At 39.7% G+C, this 15,660-nt stretch overlaps 1 protein-coding gene across 4 annotated transcripts in view; it reads right to left on the bottom strand.

The window, feature by feature from the left end:
* LOC142379793 (CUB and sushi domain-containing protein 3-like) overlaps window positions 1-15,660 on the bottom strand; it is a 284,354-nt gene that overhangs the window by 242,148 nt on the left and 26,546 nt on the right. For all 4 annotated transcript variants that reach the window (XM_075465063.1, XM_075465065.1, XM_075465064.1 and 1 more), the window contains exon 3: window positions 94-206. In XM_075465063.1, coding sequence (XP_075321178.1) covers window positions 94-206 — 113 coding nt within the window. The remainder of the gene's footprint in view (window positions 1-93; window positions 207-15,660) is intronic.

Here is a 15,660-nt window from a genome sequence, read left to right as displayed (position 1 = left end):
TAAAACCCATTTATGAGGAGATGCCTATTCAATTTAAAAGGCTGTTCCTCATATCAGTAAGAGACAAAAAGCAGAAAATGATGCTGTTCTTACCTTCATAAGCTACCTTAAATCCGTGAGCGCTTACTGCAAAGTCACTGGTAAGCCTCAGCGAAAAAATAGAGCCAGAACTGGTAACAGGCGGGGGGATGGTAAATCCTGTTAACCTGCAGATAAGAAAAAGAGAATTCATGACTGAATAAATTATTTCACTTACATCATCACATTTACACCTGATAATAAATAAGGCATTATGCAAACGTTGCACAAGTCTCATTAAATGTATGACAAATTAATTAAACTGAATCTGTAGCTTTCGTGTGTCATAAAAACATTAAGGTAATAACGCATGCATTTTGCAGCTTTCACGTGTTAAAACCTACACAAATTCAAATTCCATTATTTCTAGCAATTGATGCAATTGCTCCCTAAGACTGCATGTAAAATCAATTAGGCACATTTTTACCCATAACAGTAATCATTTTAACAGACAACCCAATCGAAAAAATGAAAAGGAGAAACCCAACATGTTACATACATATGTCCTATTTCAACATGTAATTCAGATAGGCCACGTAGGAAAGTGGCTTACTGTGTACCAACTTGTTCAAAATAACGACTGTTGAAAGGCTTCACAACATGGGTTGAGTGCTGCAGCATTTTGAGTCTAATGAAACAGAACTGCCCTGAGAATTGCGATACAATTTATCCAACAATAATATACTGGTTGCTTTACAATCAAAACCCCAAGCAGAAACACACCCTATTGTTTGAGCACTCACACAGAATTGTAACAGACTGATTCATTACTGCATTTCAAATTAGGTACAGATCCAAACAGATCCATTTACTCTCACGACATCGTAAACAAGATGTGTTGCTGACCATTCCTCAGCGGCACTTGCTGATGTTCTATCGACCTTCCAGTGCTGTAAGCCAGGCAGCAAAGCATGGACAGAACTTGCCCGCAAAAGAAAATGTCTCCTTTTGCATTGTTGTATCATTTTACTTCTTTTTGGTAGTTTTAGAGCCATTTGTTTGACTGAATCTCTACTTAACAAAAAGACAGGTAAATAGTATCTTGGGCATGTTAAAGGTGAAAGAAACTCTCCTAGCGGCAGCAAAGGAGAGGCTGCTGTATTTACAGCTTCAATAGAGTTTCCAATTACAGCACTGTGAACTGTGCAGTAAATAATTACCCTTCTCACAGGTACTGCACAGCACGCCAAGACACTGCTAAGAGTCACTCATGATGCAATTTTAAATACAGGATACATAATTTGAATGTGACCTTGTAGGAGGTGTGATCACTCAAAAGACCACTGCACTTAATTTAAAAGCAACTGCAGTTTGAATTAAAAGTGAAGGCAAGCTTTTGCAGAACAAGATTAATCCTTGTTGGTGTGTTTTTAAACAGCATATGCAATGTAAATAGGTAGACACAATTTTTGTCACTTTTTATTTATCACATTTTGACATTATGTTAGGTCATATCTAAACTGTCCACATTCTAAATAATACAGGGAACGAGTTTGCTCTGAGTTTTGCTCTGAAAAAGACAAATGTGTCACATATGAACAGGTTTTTGGCCTGTTTTCTCCAACAAAGTCCCATTTCAACGTCAGGAGTAGGACAAATTCACAATGCTATCTCTGTGTGGACATGATACATTTTAAAAGAATCACAGCTTGATGTCAAGCTGGGAAGTCTTTAAAATTGCTCACTTACCCAACTATGGGGATAGGATCCATGGGGTACTAATTATTGGCTAAGCAAAACCGAAAAGAACAGAATAATCTGTGGCTGCAGAGTGCATGTTCACACAGACATCACCGGCCTCCATCAGCTTGAGCGCAATGCAATTACACTTTGTGCTCAAGCTGTCCATTACTACAAGAAAGTTGCTAATATACTTTATTATGTTTTAGCACTAAGAACAGTGAGAACTGAGAGAAAAATATGTGTGGCTATGGCAACCTGTTACAAAAAGCAAAATGGGCAGCTGAGAACAGATGAATTATGGAACCAAAACACAGCATAAAGGATAATGTAATCAATTTGGCCTGATAAAAGAAAGCCATGGTCTTCAGCCTATTGAAATCACACAACTATCTGATACAAAGTAAATAAATTTTCCTATCACCAGTAGTGAGAAGGATAAAATGCCAGAGAAAAAGCTTGGACTAATAACACTGAACCTCAAACTGAATTCAAGAAGTTGTCATCGTGGTAGAAATTACAACCACAATAAGAAAGATTATGAAAAAATAGAAAAAAAAATCCAGTTATTCCTACATTTACTTCAATTTGATTTAACTGACAGTATGTACACAAAATATTTCCTTTTCTATGTTGTCAAGGTAATTTCACCTGTTGATAGACATTCATTCCTGAATTTCAGGCCTTAACCACGTTCCAAAAATAAGTTACATAAGATTAAATAAGTTATATAAGCTCATATAAATTAACATACACACATGCATGCATATAAACACATGGCATGACATTTCTGACTAAAATAAAGGAAAAGTAGATATAACCAAGCAACACAGTGAAGTCTATGTATATATTACATATTTGTATAAATCCACACAGAGTATATATCAACAAAAATAAACGAGAAGCTCACTATGATCTGACATTCAAAGTAATTATGTTGCTTAGGCAACAGTAGCATCAGGCAAAGGGCTGCAAAATGTCATTAACAGCAAAGGGCCTGATGTATTCTCGAACTCAGAAATCTGTAACTTAGATAACAGACCCAAGTCTGCACTAAAAATTCCACTCCTATTATTCGATTATACCAAGAAGTAAAAAAGATTGTGCCCTAATCTCACCTTGGAATGAAGGTCAGATTCTCAAGAGAATGTTCACTTCCTTCACAAAGTGCTGTAAAATCACAGCAGCTTAAGGCAACAGTCAGGATAAAAATCTAATAAGAACTAACTAAGGATAGGCATTGTAATGCCCGTTATAAGGTCTGTTGTAAGTGCATAGGCAAAACTGTCCTCATAAAAATTTAACATGTTAAAGATACTTTGAAATTAAAACATAACAATCTGTCAACCACAGAAAAAGAGATAACTGAAAAAAGTGTTCATCTTTCTCAAGAGCATTCATAAAGTGCTCATATTCCACCTTGCTGTTTATATCGTGAAATGTTTGGACAGCAGAACTTCACAATAAATTGAGGTTAGATTAAAGGGAAAATAGTCATAACTTGCTGTTCCAAGTTTTACAAGTCAGTGGGATTTGACTTCAAGTATGCTTCAAATTTGTAAAGACATTCCAAATGAAACGAATGCATGGTTATCAACTGTTGAAACTTTTCCCCCTTCTGACACCCAAGTGGAGGCACGCATTGCTGCATGCCTGGCAGACATCTCGGGGTGGATGTCTATACACCACCTTAAGCTCAACCTGGACAAGACTGAGCTGGTGTTTCTCCCGGGGAAGGGCTGCCCGTTCCGAGATCTGGCCATCACCATGGATAACTCCGCGGTGACGTCAACTCGGACCGCGAGGAATCTGGGTGTGACCCTGGACGACCAACTGTCGTTCTCGCCAAACATCGCATTAGTGACCCGTTCTTGCCGATTCCTCCTCCACAACATCCGGAGGATTCACCCCTTCCTCACTGACAAGGCAGCGCAGTTGCTCATCCAGGCTCTTGTCATCTCCCGCCGGGACTACTGCAACTCGCTCCTTGCTGGCGCCCCGGCTTCTGCCATCAGACCTCTGGAGCTGGTTCAGAAAGCTGCTGCTCGTCTGGTGTTCAACCTCCCCAAGTTCTCCCACACCACTCCCCTTCTCCGTTCTCTACACTGGCTCCCCGTAGCTGCTTGCATCCAGTTTAAGACTCTGGTGCTGGCCTACAGGGCAGTGGAAGGAACAGCTCCTTCATACCTCCAGGCTATGAAGAGACAGCTGGAGAGACTCCACCTAGGCAAGGCTGCAGGACCTGATGGCATCAGCCCCAGAGTTCTGAGGACCTGTGCCAGCCAGCTGTCTGTGGTATTCCAGCACCTGTTTAACCTGAGCCTGTACCTAGAGAGGATCCCAGCACTGTGGAAGATGTCCTGCGTGGTTCCTGTCCCGAAGAAGACGACTCCTTCTGGACTCAATGATTACCGACCAGTAGCTCTCACATCTCATGTGATGAAGGTGCTGGAGAGACTGGTCTTGACGCATCTCAGACCGCAGGTGGCTTCTTCCCTTGACCCTCTACAGTTTGCCTACCAGCCTCACCTGGGGGTGGATGATGCTGTTGTTTACCTGCTGCAGCGTGCTCACTCGTACCTGGATGGATCGGGTTGCACTCTGAGAATCACATTCTTTGATTTTTCGAGTGCATTCAACACGATCCAGCCGGGTCTACTGAGTGACAAACTGCAGGTCATGGAGGTCGACACATCCATCATCTCCTGGATTGCCAACTACCTGACAGACAGACCACAGTATGTCCGGCTGGGCGGTGTTCTGTCTGATGTGGTGGTTGGCAGTACAGGAGCTCCTCAGGGGACTGTGCTGTCTCCTTTCCTGTTTACCTTGTACACCACAGACTTTAAATACAACTCAGAGTCATGCCACTTGCAGAAGTATTCAGATGACTCTGCGATTGTTGGGTGTATAAGGGATGGACAGGAGGGGGAGTACAGAGCGCTGGTAGAGGATTTTGTGGATTGGTCTGGCAGAAATCACCTGCTTCTGAATGTGGCAAAGACCAGAGAGATGGTCATTGACTTCAGAAGGAGGAGGACGGCTCCAAAGCCTCTGTGCGTTTTGGGAGAGGATGTTGCAGTGGTGGAGGACTACAAGTACCTGGGAGTGCACCTGGACAACGGACTGAACTGGAGGACCAACACCGATGCTGTCTACAAGAAGGGGATGAGCCGACTCTATTTTCTGAGGAAGCTGAGATCCTTCAACGTGTGCAGCAAGATGCTGGAGATGTTCTATCAGTCTGTTGTTGCCAGTGCACTCTTCTTCGCTGTGGTCTGCTGGGGGAACAGCATCAGAGCCGGTGATGCCAGCAGGCTTAATAAACTTATTAAGAAGGCTGGTTCTGTCATCGGCTGCAAACTGGACTCATTTGAATCGGTGGTGGAGAGGAGGACACTGAACAAACTGTTATCCATCATGGATAACCCCACCCATCCTCTCCACCAGCTGCTGGTTGGACAGCGGAGCTCCTTTTCCAACAGGCTCATCCAGCTCCGCTGTCACAAGGACCGTTTCAGGAAATCCTTCCTACCAGCAGCCATCACCATCTATAACACCTCCCCTCTGGCTGGAAGAGAACTTCAACCTCAATAGGCTTGAAGTCTCTCCTAAAAAAAAACAATAACAAAAAACAAAAAATACTGTAGATTTGTACATAGCGAATGTTTATTCACTATTTTTATTTATTTATTGTATTTTATTTTATATTTATTTTATTCTATATCTTTACTGTATGCTGCTGCAACAAAACAATTTCCCAAATTGGGATTAATAAAGTATTTATCTATCTATCTATCTACATCCCCGCCCGGCCACTTTGCTCTGCGGCCTCCAGTCGCCTGGCTGCCCCGTCACTCAGGGGTCCCTGCGCACGATCGACACGGTCACGGCTTTTCTCTGTTCTGGCACCCCGATGGTGGAACGATCTCCCGACTGATATCAGGACAGCTGAGTCGCTGCCCATCTTTCGCCGCAGGCTGAAAACCCATCTCTTCAGGAAACACTACCCTGGTCCACCCTCTTAGGACATGACCTGTTTCGTCCTAGCTCCTTACACACTTATTTGTTTCCTAAATTGTCTTTGTTTTCTAAATTGTCTTCCCATCTGTCTAGGTACCTAACTTACCGCACTTACTCTAGCACTAGTGATGCTCTTAGCTGTTTGGTTTTGGAAGGAAATGCACTTATGATTTCTTGTGACCTGAAGTTCTTTTGCCTACCGATGTGGAACACACTTATTGTAAGTCGCTGTGGATAAAAGCGTCTGCAAAATAACCTTAATGTAATGTAATGTAAAGAGAAACAGTATCACAGTTTACAGTGACTTGTGATGGAAGCAAAGAGCCTCAGCAGCCATACAAGGTCAGAACCACATACCTTGGGTGAAAATCTTATGGATTTGATTAAAACCAATTAAAAAACAAAAACAATAACGCAAGTTTTCACAGTGGCAGAACATCAAGCAAATTCCCATCTCAGATGTCTTTTCAATAAAATCTAAAAGTTAGAGCAGCATTAGAGATGTTTCTGAACCTTGAAACTATGTACATCCGACTCACTTTAGAGTCCACCGACGGTGATTGTGCACATTTCCGTGCCAGAAACTGCCCTGGAGCGCCAGGTGGCTGGGAAACCACACCTAATGCATTTGGTTTCCAGGCTGGTGCACAATAACAAGACACTTTTACCTCAAACTTCTATCTTCAAAAAAAAAAAAAGATTAAAAAACTACAGCAACACTTTATCATAGTGGACGCACACTTCGAGAGAAGAGGCAAAATTCAAGATAATGCCTTAAAAGGAAGCAAGGAAAGTAGAAAGAGAAAAACAGACAGTTAACAGTGGATTGTCTTTGACTCATTGAATAGCGTTCAGAGAAAAGACAGATACCAACTTATCATGCCATTTGTTGATCTTGGAAAGTAATAACCGATTGACTCGCTTCTTCTCTCATGCATCAAGTTTGCTTTAAATGAATAGGTCGGTAAAGCTGTCGATGTGTGGGATTTACGATCAAGAAAAAAATAATTGACCATCACCTCAACAGCATTTTAGGAGCTGTTTAAAAATCTCAAAGTCATGTTGGTTAGCCTGACACCTAATTTGCCGCATTTACACCTGGGCAAGCTTATCACACTGTTTGGTAACATGGACAATTGAATCAAGCTGAGGTTACAGCTAAACTGGGCCATTGAACTGGACCACTGTCCTTGTAACAGTTTACACAAATGGGAGCAGAATCAAGTCCAAAGTAGCAATGCTATGGACTGTGTGAGAAAACGTATTTTGCCCCTTTTAACTTTCTGGGGGAGAACATCATACGTGCAAATATAGCCAAATTATCTGCACAGTTGATGTCTTTAAGTTACTTGAATGGTGATTTTGTCACCATTATCTGAGTATTAGTCTAGTTCGGAAAAGATTCATTTCATGCTTTTTTTTAAGTGCTATTTAGTTTGCTTTGCACCTCTGCCTTCCTTGATATGTTTTTGTCTGACGTCCGTTTTGCAGCATATTGTCTGTTTCAGTTATCGTTGGAATAACGTTTTATTATTCTGTGTAGGCTATGAATCACTAGAGGTTGAAGTAGGGGTTGATTACTACAGCAAAGCAATTGGAAGAAAGGTTAAAGTCAAACTCTCATACACCTCCATTTATGTGTGACATTATTGTTATGCATGTGTACTCCTGACTTTTACATGTATCATACCGAACAGGGAATATACAACATTAAAGCAGCAGCATGTTCATCCTTAAATCATATTACTAATAGAATCAAATAATATAAATAAGTATCTAAAATAACCAATAATTTAGATAATTTACTTAATTATCAAAAATTTAAAAGGCAACCTATAACCTTATCATTTTCATCCCTCACCGATTAAGCCCAAGTTAGCCATCTCAGTCCCATTTCAAACTAGCATGCAAAAAAGTTATTTTCACTGAAAAAAAAGTTGAATTACTTTTGCAAATCTCACAATGGGAATTTTACTACTTTAAGGTTTTCTACCAGTTAGGAATTCATGGCACTGTAATACAACTGCTGATTACATTGCAATTGAATTGATTTCGTACATAACCACATTCAAACTTCAAAAATGTAAATTTGAAAAAAGCAAAAGGGAATATTCTATTTTTTTTTTCTTCCTTTGATTTTTTTGGAAGCATTTGTTCATCACCAATATTACAGTATAAAAATGTGCAGTCTTATTCTTTTTAAGTCCTGCAAAATCGTTATAGTTTGTATGATATTTTTGTTGGTTTCTGATGGTGTCTTTGCTGTGTATGTCTGTCCACACACGACTAAAATTTGTTTTTATGACAGTGGTGTTACCCCCGACAACTGTAGGGGGGAGCCCAAGAGCAAAAAAAATATCAGATTGATGCTTCAAAAGGTTATTAGAAATAAATCATGTTCAGCTCAATGAACAGAAATTACAAAGTGTGGCTTGGACAAAAAACAGGTGTTGTGCATCTATATTGGTTTCCATGTCAACCAGAAATGTCAGTTTGAGTTTAGAGACACCAGCTGTCTGAGCAGCTATAGCTTCCCCTGTTTATGCATCACCGCAACAACAGTGGCAAAAAAATTACTATGTGCCTGAGAACAGAGGGACAATAATTGCCTGGGCAGATACAGCTTTTACTTCCACCTGAACACACTACATCAGCCCTGAAGGTAGCTGTCAGACATTCCCACCACCTGATTAGTGTGTCAGGGTAGCAGTGTGCCACAGAGAGAGAAAGAAGAGCAAGGCGGAAAGATGTACCTCGAGTTGTCTGCCCTTCCTTCTGTCTACCTCCATCTGTCTTTCTTTTTGGGTTGCAAAACTTCTGTAGCTCTCACCCACTATTCCATATTGCAGGGAGTTGTTTATAACTGCTACTTTTCCTTTCCTTGTCATGCTGCTTTGCCTTATTGTCTCACTTTGTCTTTGCCCTCTTCTTCTTGCTGTTGAACTGTCTATACAGAAGAAAGGAGCGATCACTGAAACACTTATCAGCTAAATAAAGCTTTGTTGTTACCGAGGTTAACAATGACCATCACTTTGACTGCTTCTTCAGTTCAAATTAAGGAAAAATATCAGGGTATGATTAACAGACTTTTGACTGATAGAGTCCAAGTTATTGCAGAAGCCCTGAGCGTTGACATTTCAGTAAAATAACTGCAGTATAATATAAGGTTACAATATTGCATCAAAATAATCCATTACATTATCAATTGTCAATAGTGCCTTGGAAAAGTTTTCATACCCTTTGAACATTACCACATTTAGTCACATTACATTTTATGTGATAGATCGTCTTTTAGGGTCTGTCTCTAGCACCTTTGTACATCTAAAGACTAATTTTTTCCCATTCTTCTTTGCAAAATAGCTCCAGTTCAGTCAGATTGGATTGAGAGCATCTGTGAACAGCAATTTTCAAGTCATGCCACAGATTCTAAAGAGAAATTATGTTTGGACTTTGACAGGGCTATTCAAACACATTAATATGCTTTGATCTAAAGCAGAGGTCTTCAACAGGGGGTCCGCGGAGGTACTGCAGAAGGGGGGTCGCGAAATCTTTGGTTGATTAGACGATTTTAAACATTTCTTTTTCTTTTTTTTTTCAAACAGTTTTTCAAACAGACACAAATTGTGTGCAAACGTGTGCCATCCACAGATGGTTTGAGAGTTATCACGGACAACCATGTTTTGGTAGGTTTGCAGTTGTGCCATACTCTGTACATTTTTGGATGATGGATTGTAACGTGCTCAGTGATTATACAATACATGTGTGTGTGTGTTTTTTGGGGTTTTTTTTGCCCAGTAGTGTGGATGTTTTGTTTGGCTTCAGACAACATGACAATCAGAGAGAGTTTGTTAACAAGCAGTTTAGAGAAAATAAAAGACATAAAATTTCATATAAGTGTATGTGAAAAAAGTCATCAAGTGCATCTCTACTCTGGAATTCTTGGCTTGGTTTTAGTCCTGGCATGCTGTGTAAATTGTGGGTTTGTACACACCAACAAACCCAGACACAGTTGAGTCAGTCTCTCTACTATGTTCAGTCAATTAAATTCAGCCCTAATGACTTCAAGACATAAAAGAATGACATTCAAACAAGGAGGGCACACATCATTCGGGAGTGCTTTTGAAACAGGCTTTGCTTTTGAACTTTTAATGGAAATGTCACCTCATAAGACTTTGTTAAAATGCAATAATAACTGAAGAGTGATGGGTAAACCTGTTAATATCATTCATCTAAAATATAATAAATATCTAAATATCCACAGCCAGATTGTATCCCTTCGCCAAACAGCCAAAGTGCAGTTCACATCTATGTATGTCCACTCCATACATGAGACTCACTGTAATAAAAAGTGATTAAGGCTATTTTTGTTTTTTTGCTGAATTTAATTTGAACAAAAACAAAGTTCGAGTCATTACAGTATATGATGCTTTAAATGTGACTATTGCTTGTTTGTTTAAATATTGAGTTAGACAAAGACAACCTGAAAATGTAATACCATAGAGCACAGCTGTGGCTGGCATAATACTTTCTTAATTCAAAATGTTTTTTTCTGGCTAATTTTCAACAAATACAAGATTCTTAATGAGTCACTAATTGTCACTAATTACAGGCAGAGGACAGGTAGGTGAAGAAAGTGATTTTATTATTCAAACTAACCAAAGGCTTTGCCAAGGCAGGAAAAGCAAGGAATGAAATATGAAGTAATAACAAAGAAAACAAAAGTCTGGAGAAGACAAATAACAGACCAATTGAGGTGAGCAATAAAGAGGAAATAGTGATGGGCAAAGGAAACAGGAGAAACAGGAGTAAAAAACTAATAATGGTGGTGATTAGCTAAATGAATCAGGGAGTAAAACCAGAACCGGAATAACCTTTCGTATAAAAAAAAATATATATATTTTCGATCATGCAGGTAGATTCATCATTATAAAAAGTTCCCTGACCTGGATCTTATTTTAGTTAACTTCTATGGACCTAATTTTGACAACCCAAACTTTATAACAATGCATTTCTATCTAATCTCTGGGGTGATAAAATCATGGAGGGGGTTAATGTGGCCGAGACCCAAAACTTGGCTGATCTCCCATCCAAGAAGCAGATAAAGCAATTTATGCTTGAACTGAACTTGAAAGATGTTTGGACATTGGGAAAGCCCACACAGAGATAATATTCTTGTCATTCTACTAGTCACAATAGCTATAGTCGTATAGATCTCTTACCTATCTCCAGTTCAATTGCTTCTAGAGTTAGCAACTGTGGATATAAGAACGTTCTCATCTGTAATCACTAACTATACTTAACTACACAGCTACAGCTATTTACAAAGGGCAATAGATCTGGTGTCTAAAACCACATTGGTTACAAATTCACAATTTTTCTGGAGTATGCTGGGACAAATATAGGTGACTATTTCCATCTCAATACATACTAAACTTCAGAATCAACTAGTAGGGAAAGTTGAGACAACTGCTACTTTGCCATAATACTGATTGCCACAGTATGTGTTGGGCTACTTCGCCAACCTCTATCAGCAAAAGTTTATAAACTAAGGTTTAAAAATTATATTGTTTAGAGTCATGCATGAAATGTAACTTACTGATCTTCCATAGCCTAATGAAAAGGAAGAAATGGAAATCAAAAGTTTTCATTTAATTACCAGATAAAACTAATCTGAGTCTGTGTTGAAGGACGAAGCTTAATTTGTAACAAAATACTAATTTAATTTGCAAAGTGTTTAAAACTTAAGCTTCAATTTGTTGGGGTCAAAAATGTAGAGTCGATCCAAAATTAACAAAGAACAGTTGAAGGGGTCTGGACAAATGTCTGACATCAGTACCCAGGAACAGTTCGTGAGGGTTCTGAGGTAGGGTCTTGAGCAAGGCCCACTGCTGTCCTGCTGGGAGAGGCTGCAACTATAGGCGAGTTCTCCTGCTTTACATGGGTTGGGGCTTTCAAAAAATGTTTCATTGGGTGGCATGTGTCAAAAGCTCTTTTCACATATCCATCCTCATTAACCTGCCACTATTCCTCACACATACAGAGGGGGCTCAGCCCTGCATTGGGCTGGCTTAGCGGAATCAGCCGAGTGAGGACAACATAGCTGATGAGAATGGCCTGTTCCACGATGCCAGCTTGCACTTACACGCATACCCTGTTACTAAATCCCTTGTTAGCTGAGAAGCACATCAACTTTGACCCCAAAGGGCACCTCTGTACTGTCTCACATGACAAAGGCTCATCAGTCCATTGAAATGCATGTGTGAAAAAAAAAAAACTAAAATAACATTCACGTGAATGCCAGGATATCGTCACTGTGAGATTTACAAGTAATCATGAGTCACTGTTTCAGTGACATGACCTCATGAGCACTTCATTGTACATACAAAATCACTTTATTGATCCGAGGAGGGAAACTGTTTAAGAATCTAGCGCTGTATGTTAGCAATGCTTTCTCTACAACATAACTTATAGTAATACACGTCTACAATTTCTTACTGATTTTAACATGTCCTATACATCAAATTCATTCATTGTACGCACCAAAAGCAGTGCATACCATCATGGACACAGGTAATAATGTGCAGTCTTGTCTCCTCAATGAGAAAGACTTGTCACATACTGTATTCTACAAAGTAATGGCATAATATCAACATTAATCTTTCATTAATATTATTAAACAAGTTAGTTAGTTTTAGCCAATGTTAAATAGCAAAAGAAAAAAAGAATGAAAAAGAAGAAGACCAGCCATATCAGTTCTCAAATCCTTGCCTGCAGTTCACCCAAAGAGAGATCTGGAGCACAATTTCTTCAGCACTGAACTGACCCAAATTGCTAAACATTTTTAGATGAAAATTGGTTGCTAAAGTCTTTTGCTTAAGTCTATTACCTTCATACAAAGTTTATTCACTGGGTTTGGGTTGATTTAAGATGCATGATGTTTAGTACATCTGACAACAGAACATTTCCATGCAAAACTGACTTTATTGTTCTAATGCATTGAATGCAAGCCAGAAAATAAGGGCAGGGTTCAGAGTTTCGAGATAGAGCAGAGGTGAGTTTGACAAGTGACACAATTTGAAACGAAACTGAAAATCTGAATGAGCCACTGAAATATTTAATTTGTAATGACCTCAAAGACCCAATTATCTCAAGAACAAAAAAAAGCTAAAGTTTTCATAATACGGAGGAGGAAGCGCAGTCAGTGGTTCGACTCCCAGCTTCCCCGGGCTACATGTTGAAGCGTCTTGGGCAAGACACTGAACCTCCCGTTGCCTATCTATGCGTCCATCTGGGTGTGAATGTGTAGAAGAAAGCCTTGTGTAGCTTCTATATGGACTAAGACATGCTGTATGAGTGTGTGAGTGAATGGGTGAATGTGGCATGCAGTGTAAGAGCGCTTTGAGTGGTCAGCTAGAAAAGTGTTAAACAAGTACAGTCCATTCACCATTAAGATGTGTTTCAATTCTAAAAATTGATGCACCGTCAACAAAAGTACTGTTTGTGACTGGCCATGCCTTGGCCTAACAGAAAACCTTCAAGCAAAGCATATCCACACATTCTAACTAAACACAGGGGACTACTGCAAAGCATCAAACTACAATGCAAAAAGTAAACAAGTGCTAATACTAATCTAGACGCCATTTTAAATGATTTTTGAAGTCGACTAATCGATTAGTCGTGATGTCATCATTAAACTAACATCAACCACCAAAGCACTTATTTGTTCCTGTCATTTGCTGTCACACAAGCGTTTAGCTACAACAAAACCAGTCATTTATCGTTGCCTCTCTGTCTGATCTTTATTGTCATGGTTTAGTGAGTCCTCATCCCGCTAGTAGAACCGTGGTAAGCAAGCTTCATCCTGCATAATGTGCATTTGACTTTGTTGTCCAGGTGAGTGAAATACGACCACGCTTGGCCTCGTTTTGTTGCCGTTGACAACATCTGCTCCAGAATATGTGTGTCCTTTTGACACACATATTCTGAAGCCAACACCTGCTGCTTGTGTTGAAATCATATAATACTATCGATTAGTCGTGCACATTCCTAAATCTAGATAATGACTGATGCCAACACCTGCTGCTTTTGTTGAAATCATATAATAGTAACTACAAAAGCTGTGAAATATTAGAAATTAGAAAACTGTTTATCACTTTGAACTGTGCGTTGAGCACTGTGGTAAAGGAATGACTTCTTCAAAAAGTGCAAAAAGATACATAGAATGTGTAGTAAAGTTACAAGGCTAGGTAAATCAATATACTGTAGCAGAGTTCAACAACATGACTGAAAAAAGAATGCATTTATCACAACAAATAATATACATTTGTCACTTTAACTGTATAACTACAGAAGTTAAAAGGTAGCTATAATGAAAACACTATTCATGCATGGAAACGGGGGAATAAAAGGGATTATTACGCCAACACTCCTCTATTCTGCTATCCTTAGCATATAATATCAGCAGAATAATGAGCACTCAAGCAGCCATTCTCAGCATGAGCAATTCAACATAATGTAAGTGCAACAGCAAGTGAGAGGGATAGGGGGGAGGAGGGGGGGCTTCATGCTGCAAAGAGAATTCATAGATCAACAGAGAGACACTTATCAGGTCTATCGTGGGAATGTCGATTCTTTTTCATGTTTTTTGTCATGTTCCATTTTTGAATTTCTACCTGACATAATCAATTAATTAATAGTATTAATATATTAAAATGCTCATTAATCTTGATAATGGTTTCTATTCATAAATACCCTAAAAGAGGGGAGGGAAGAGGTGAGGGTTGCCTGTCATTATGTTCACATCCTTATTCATTCCATCTGAAATAACACCTAGGCAGACAGCACATCAGCATATGCTGAAAAGAATGAATAAATAAATAGATAACGAAAAAAAATGAAATTACTTCAGACGTCACCATTTGGGAACTAGAAATGCACTCAGAGTGCAGACCTCCGCCAACCGCCAACTTACCTGTGGATAGCGAGCCATGTATGGACATACGTTCCTGATGTGGGCTACTTGTTCTTTGGCGCTGTCAGCAGAAGAGGCATTCCCTTCTCCCTATTCATTATTGAACAGCAGTGTTCGCCGTTATTAATTATTATTAATATTATTATTATTATAATGTTTTGTCGGGAAGCAGTGTTCGCCGTTATTATTACGCTATATGCAGTTATACACACTGGCTTGCCGTGCAAGTAAATCCGCACACTATGCATTCTGTCTGGCTTTGGGCACGCTATATGCAGTTATGCACACTGGCTTGCCGTTGCAATCTTTTGTTGTGCTAATTACAGCAAATCCGCGCAATATGCATTCAATCCGCGCACTATGCATTCTGTCTGGCTTTGGCTCTGTTTGGCTTTGGCACCTTGAGGTCGCGCCACCTTGTGGAGGTCGCGCCACCTTGTGGAGGTCGCGCCACCTTGTGGAGGTCGCGCCACCTTGTGGAGGTCGCGCCACCTTGTGGCAGGTCGCAAGATTGCAGCACGAACAGACGAACGAACATCCAGACAAACTCGGGCGATCACATAACCTCCTTGGCGGAGGTAATAAGCATCTTTTGGAACAAGTTGCTGAAGGAGAGGATAGGAAAGTTCTGTGTGTCCTACATCTTCTCTGATGAAGTTTAACAAAGGTAGGAGAAAAAGAAACAGTAAGAAACCTTTTTCTTCTTTCCCAGTGATTTTGGTTTTAGATAGAGGTAATTACCTATGAGCAAAAACTCTACTAGTATTCACAAGAGGCATATTAAAGACTTGTGGAATTATCATTTCCTGGCAGGATACCAAAAAGCTGCACACTGTGAGAGAATCCAGCTCTTGACAAACCAAAAGCGTAACTAAAACACTGAGAAGAACATTACTATTTTAGAGGTT

Source organism: Odontesthes bonariensis, chromosome 5, assembly GCF_027942865.1.
Source record: "Odontesthes bonariensis isolate fOdoBon6 chromosome 5, fOdoBon6.hap1, whole genome shotgun sequence".
Lineage (NCBI taxonomy): Eukaryota > Metazoa > Chordata > Actinopteri > Atheriniformes > Atherinopsidae > Odontesthes > Odontesthes bonariensis.
This window is presented reverse-complemented; position numbering and strand designations above follow the sequence as displayed.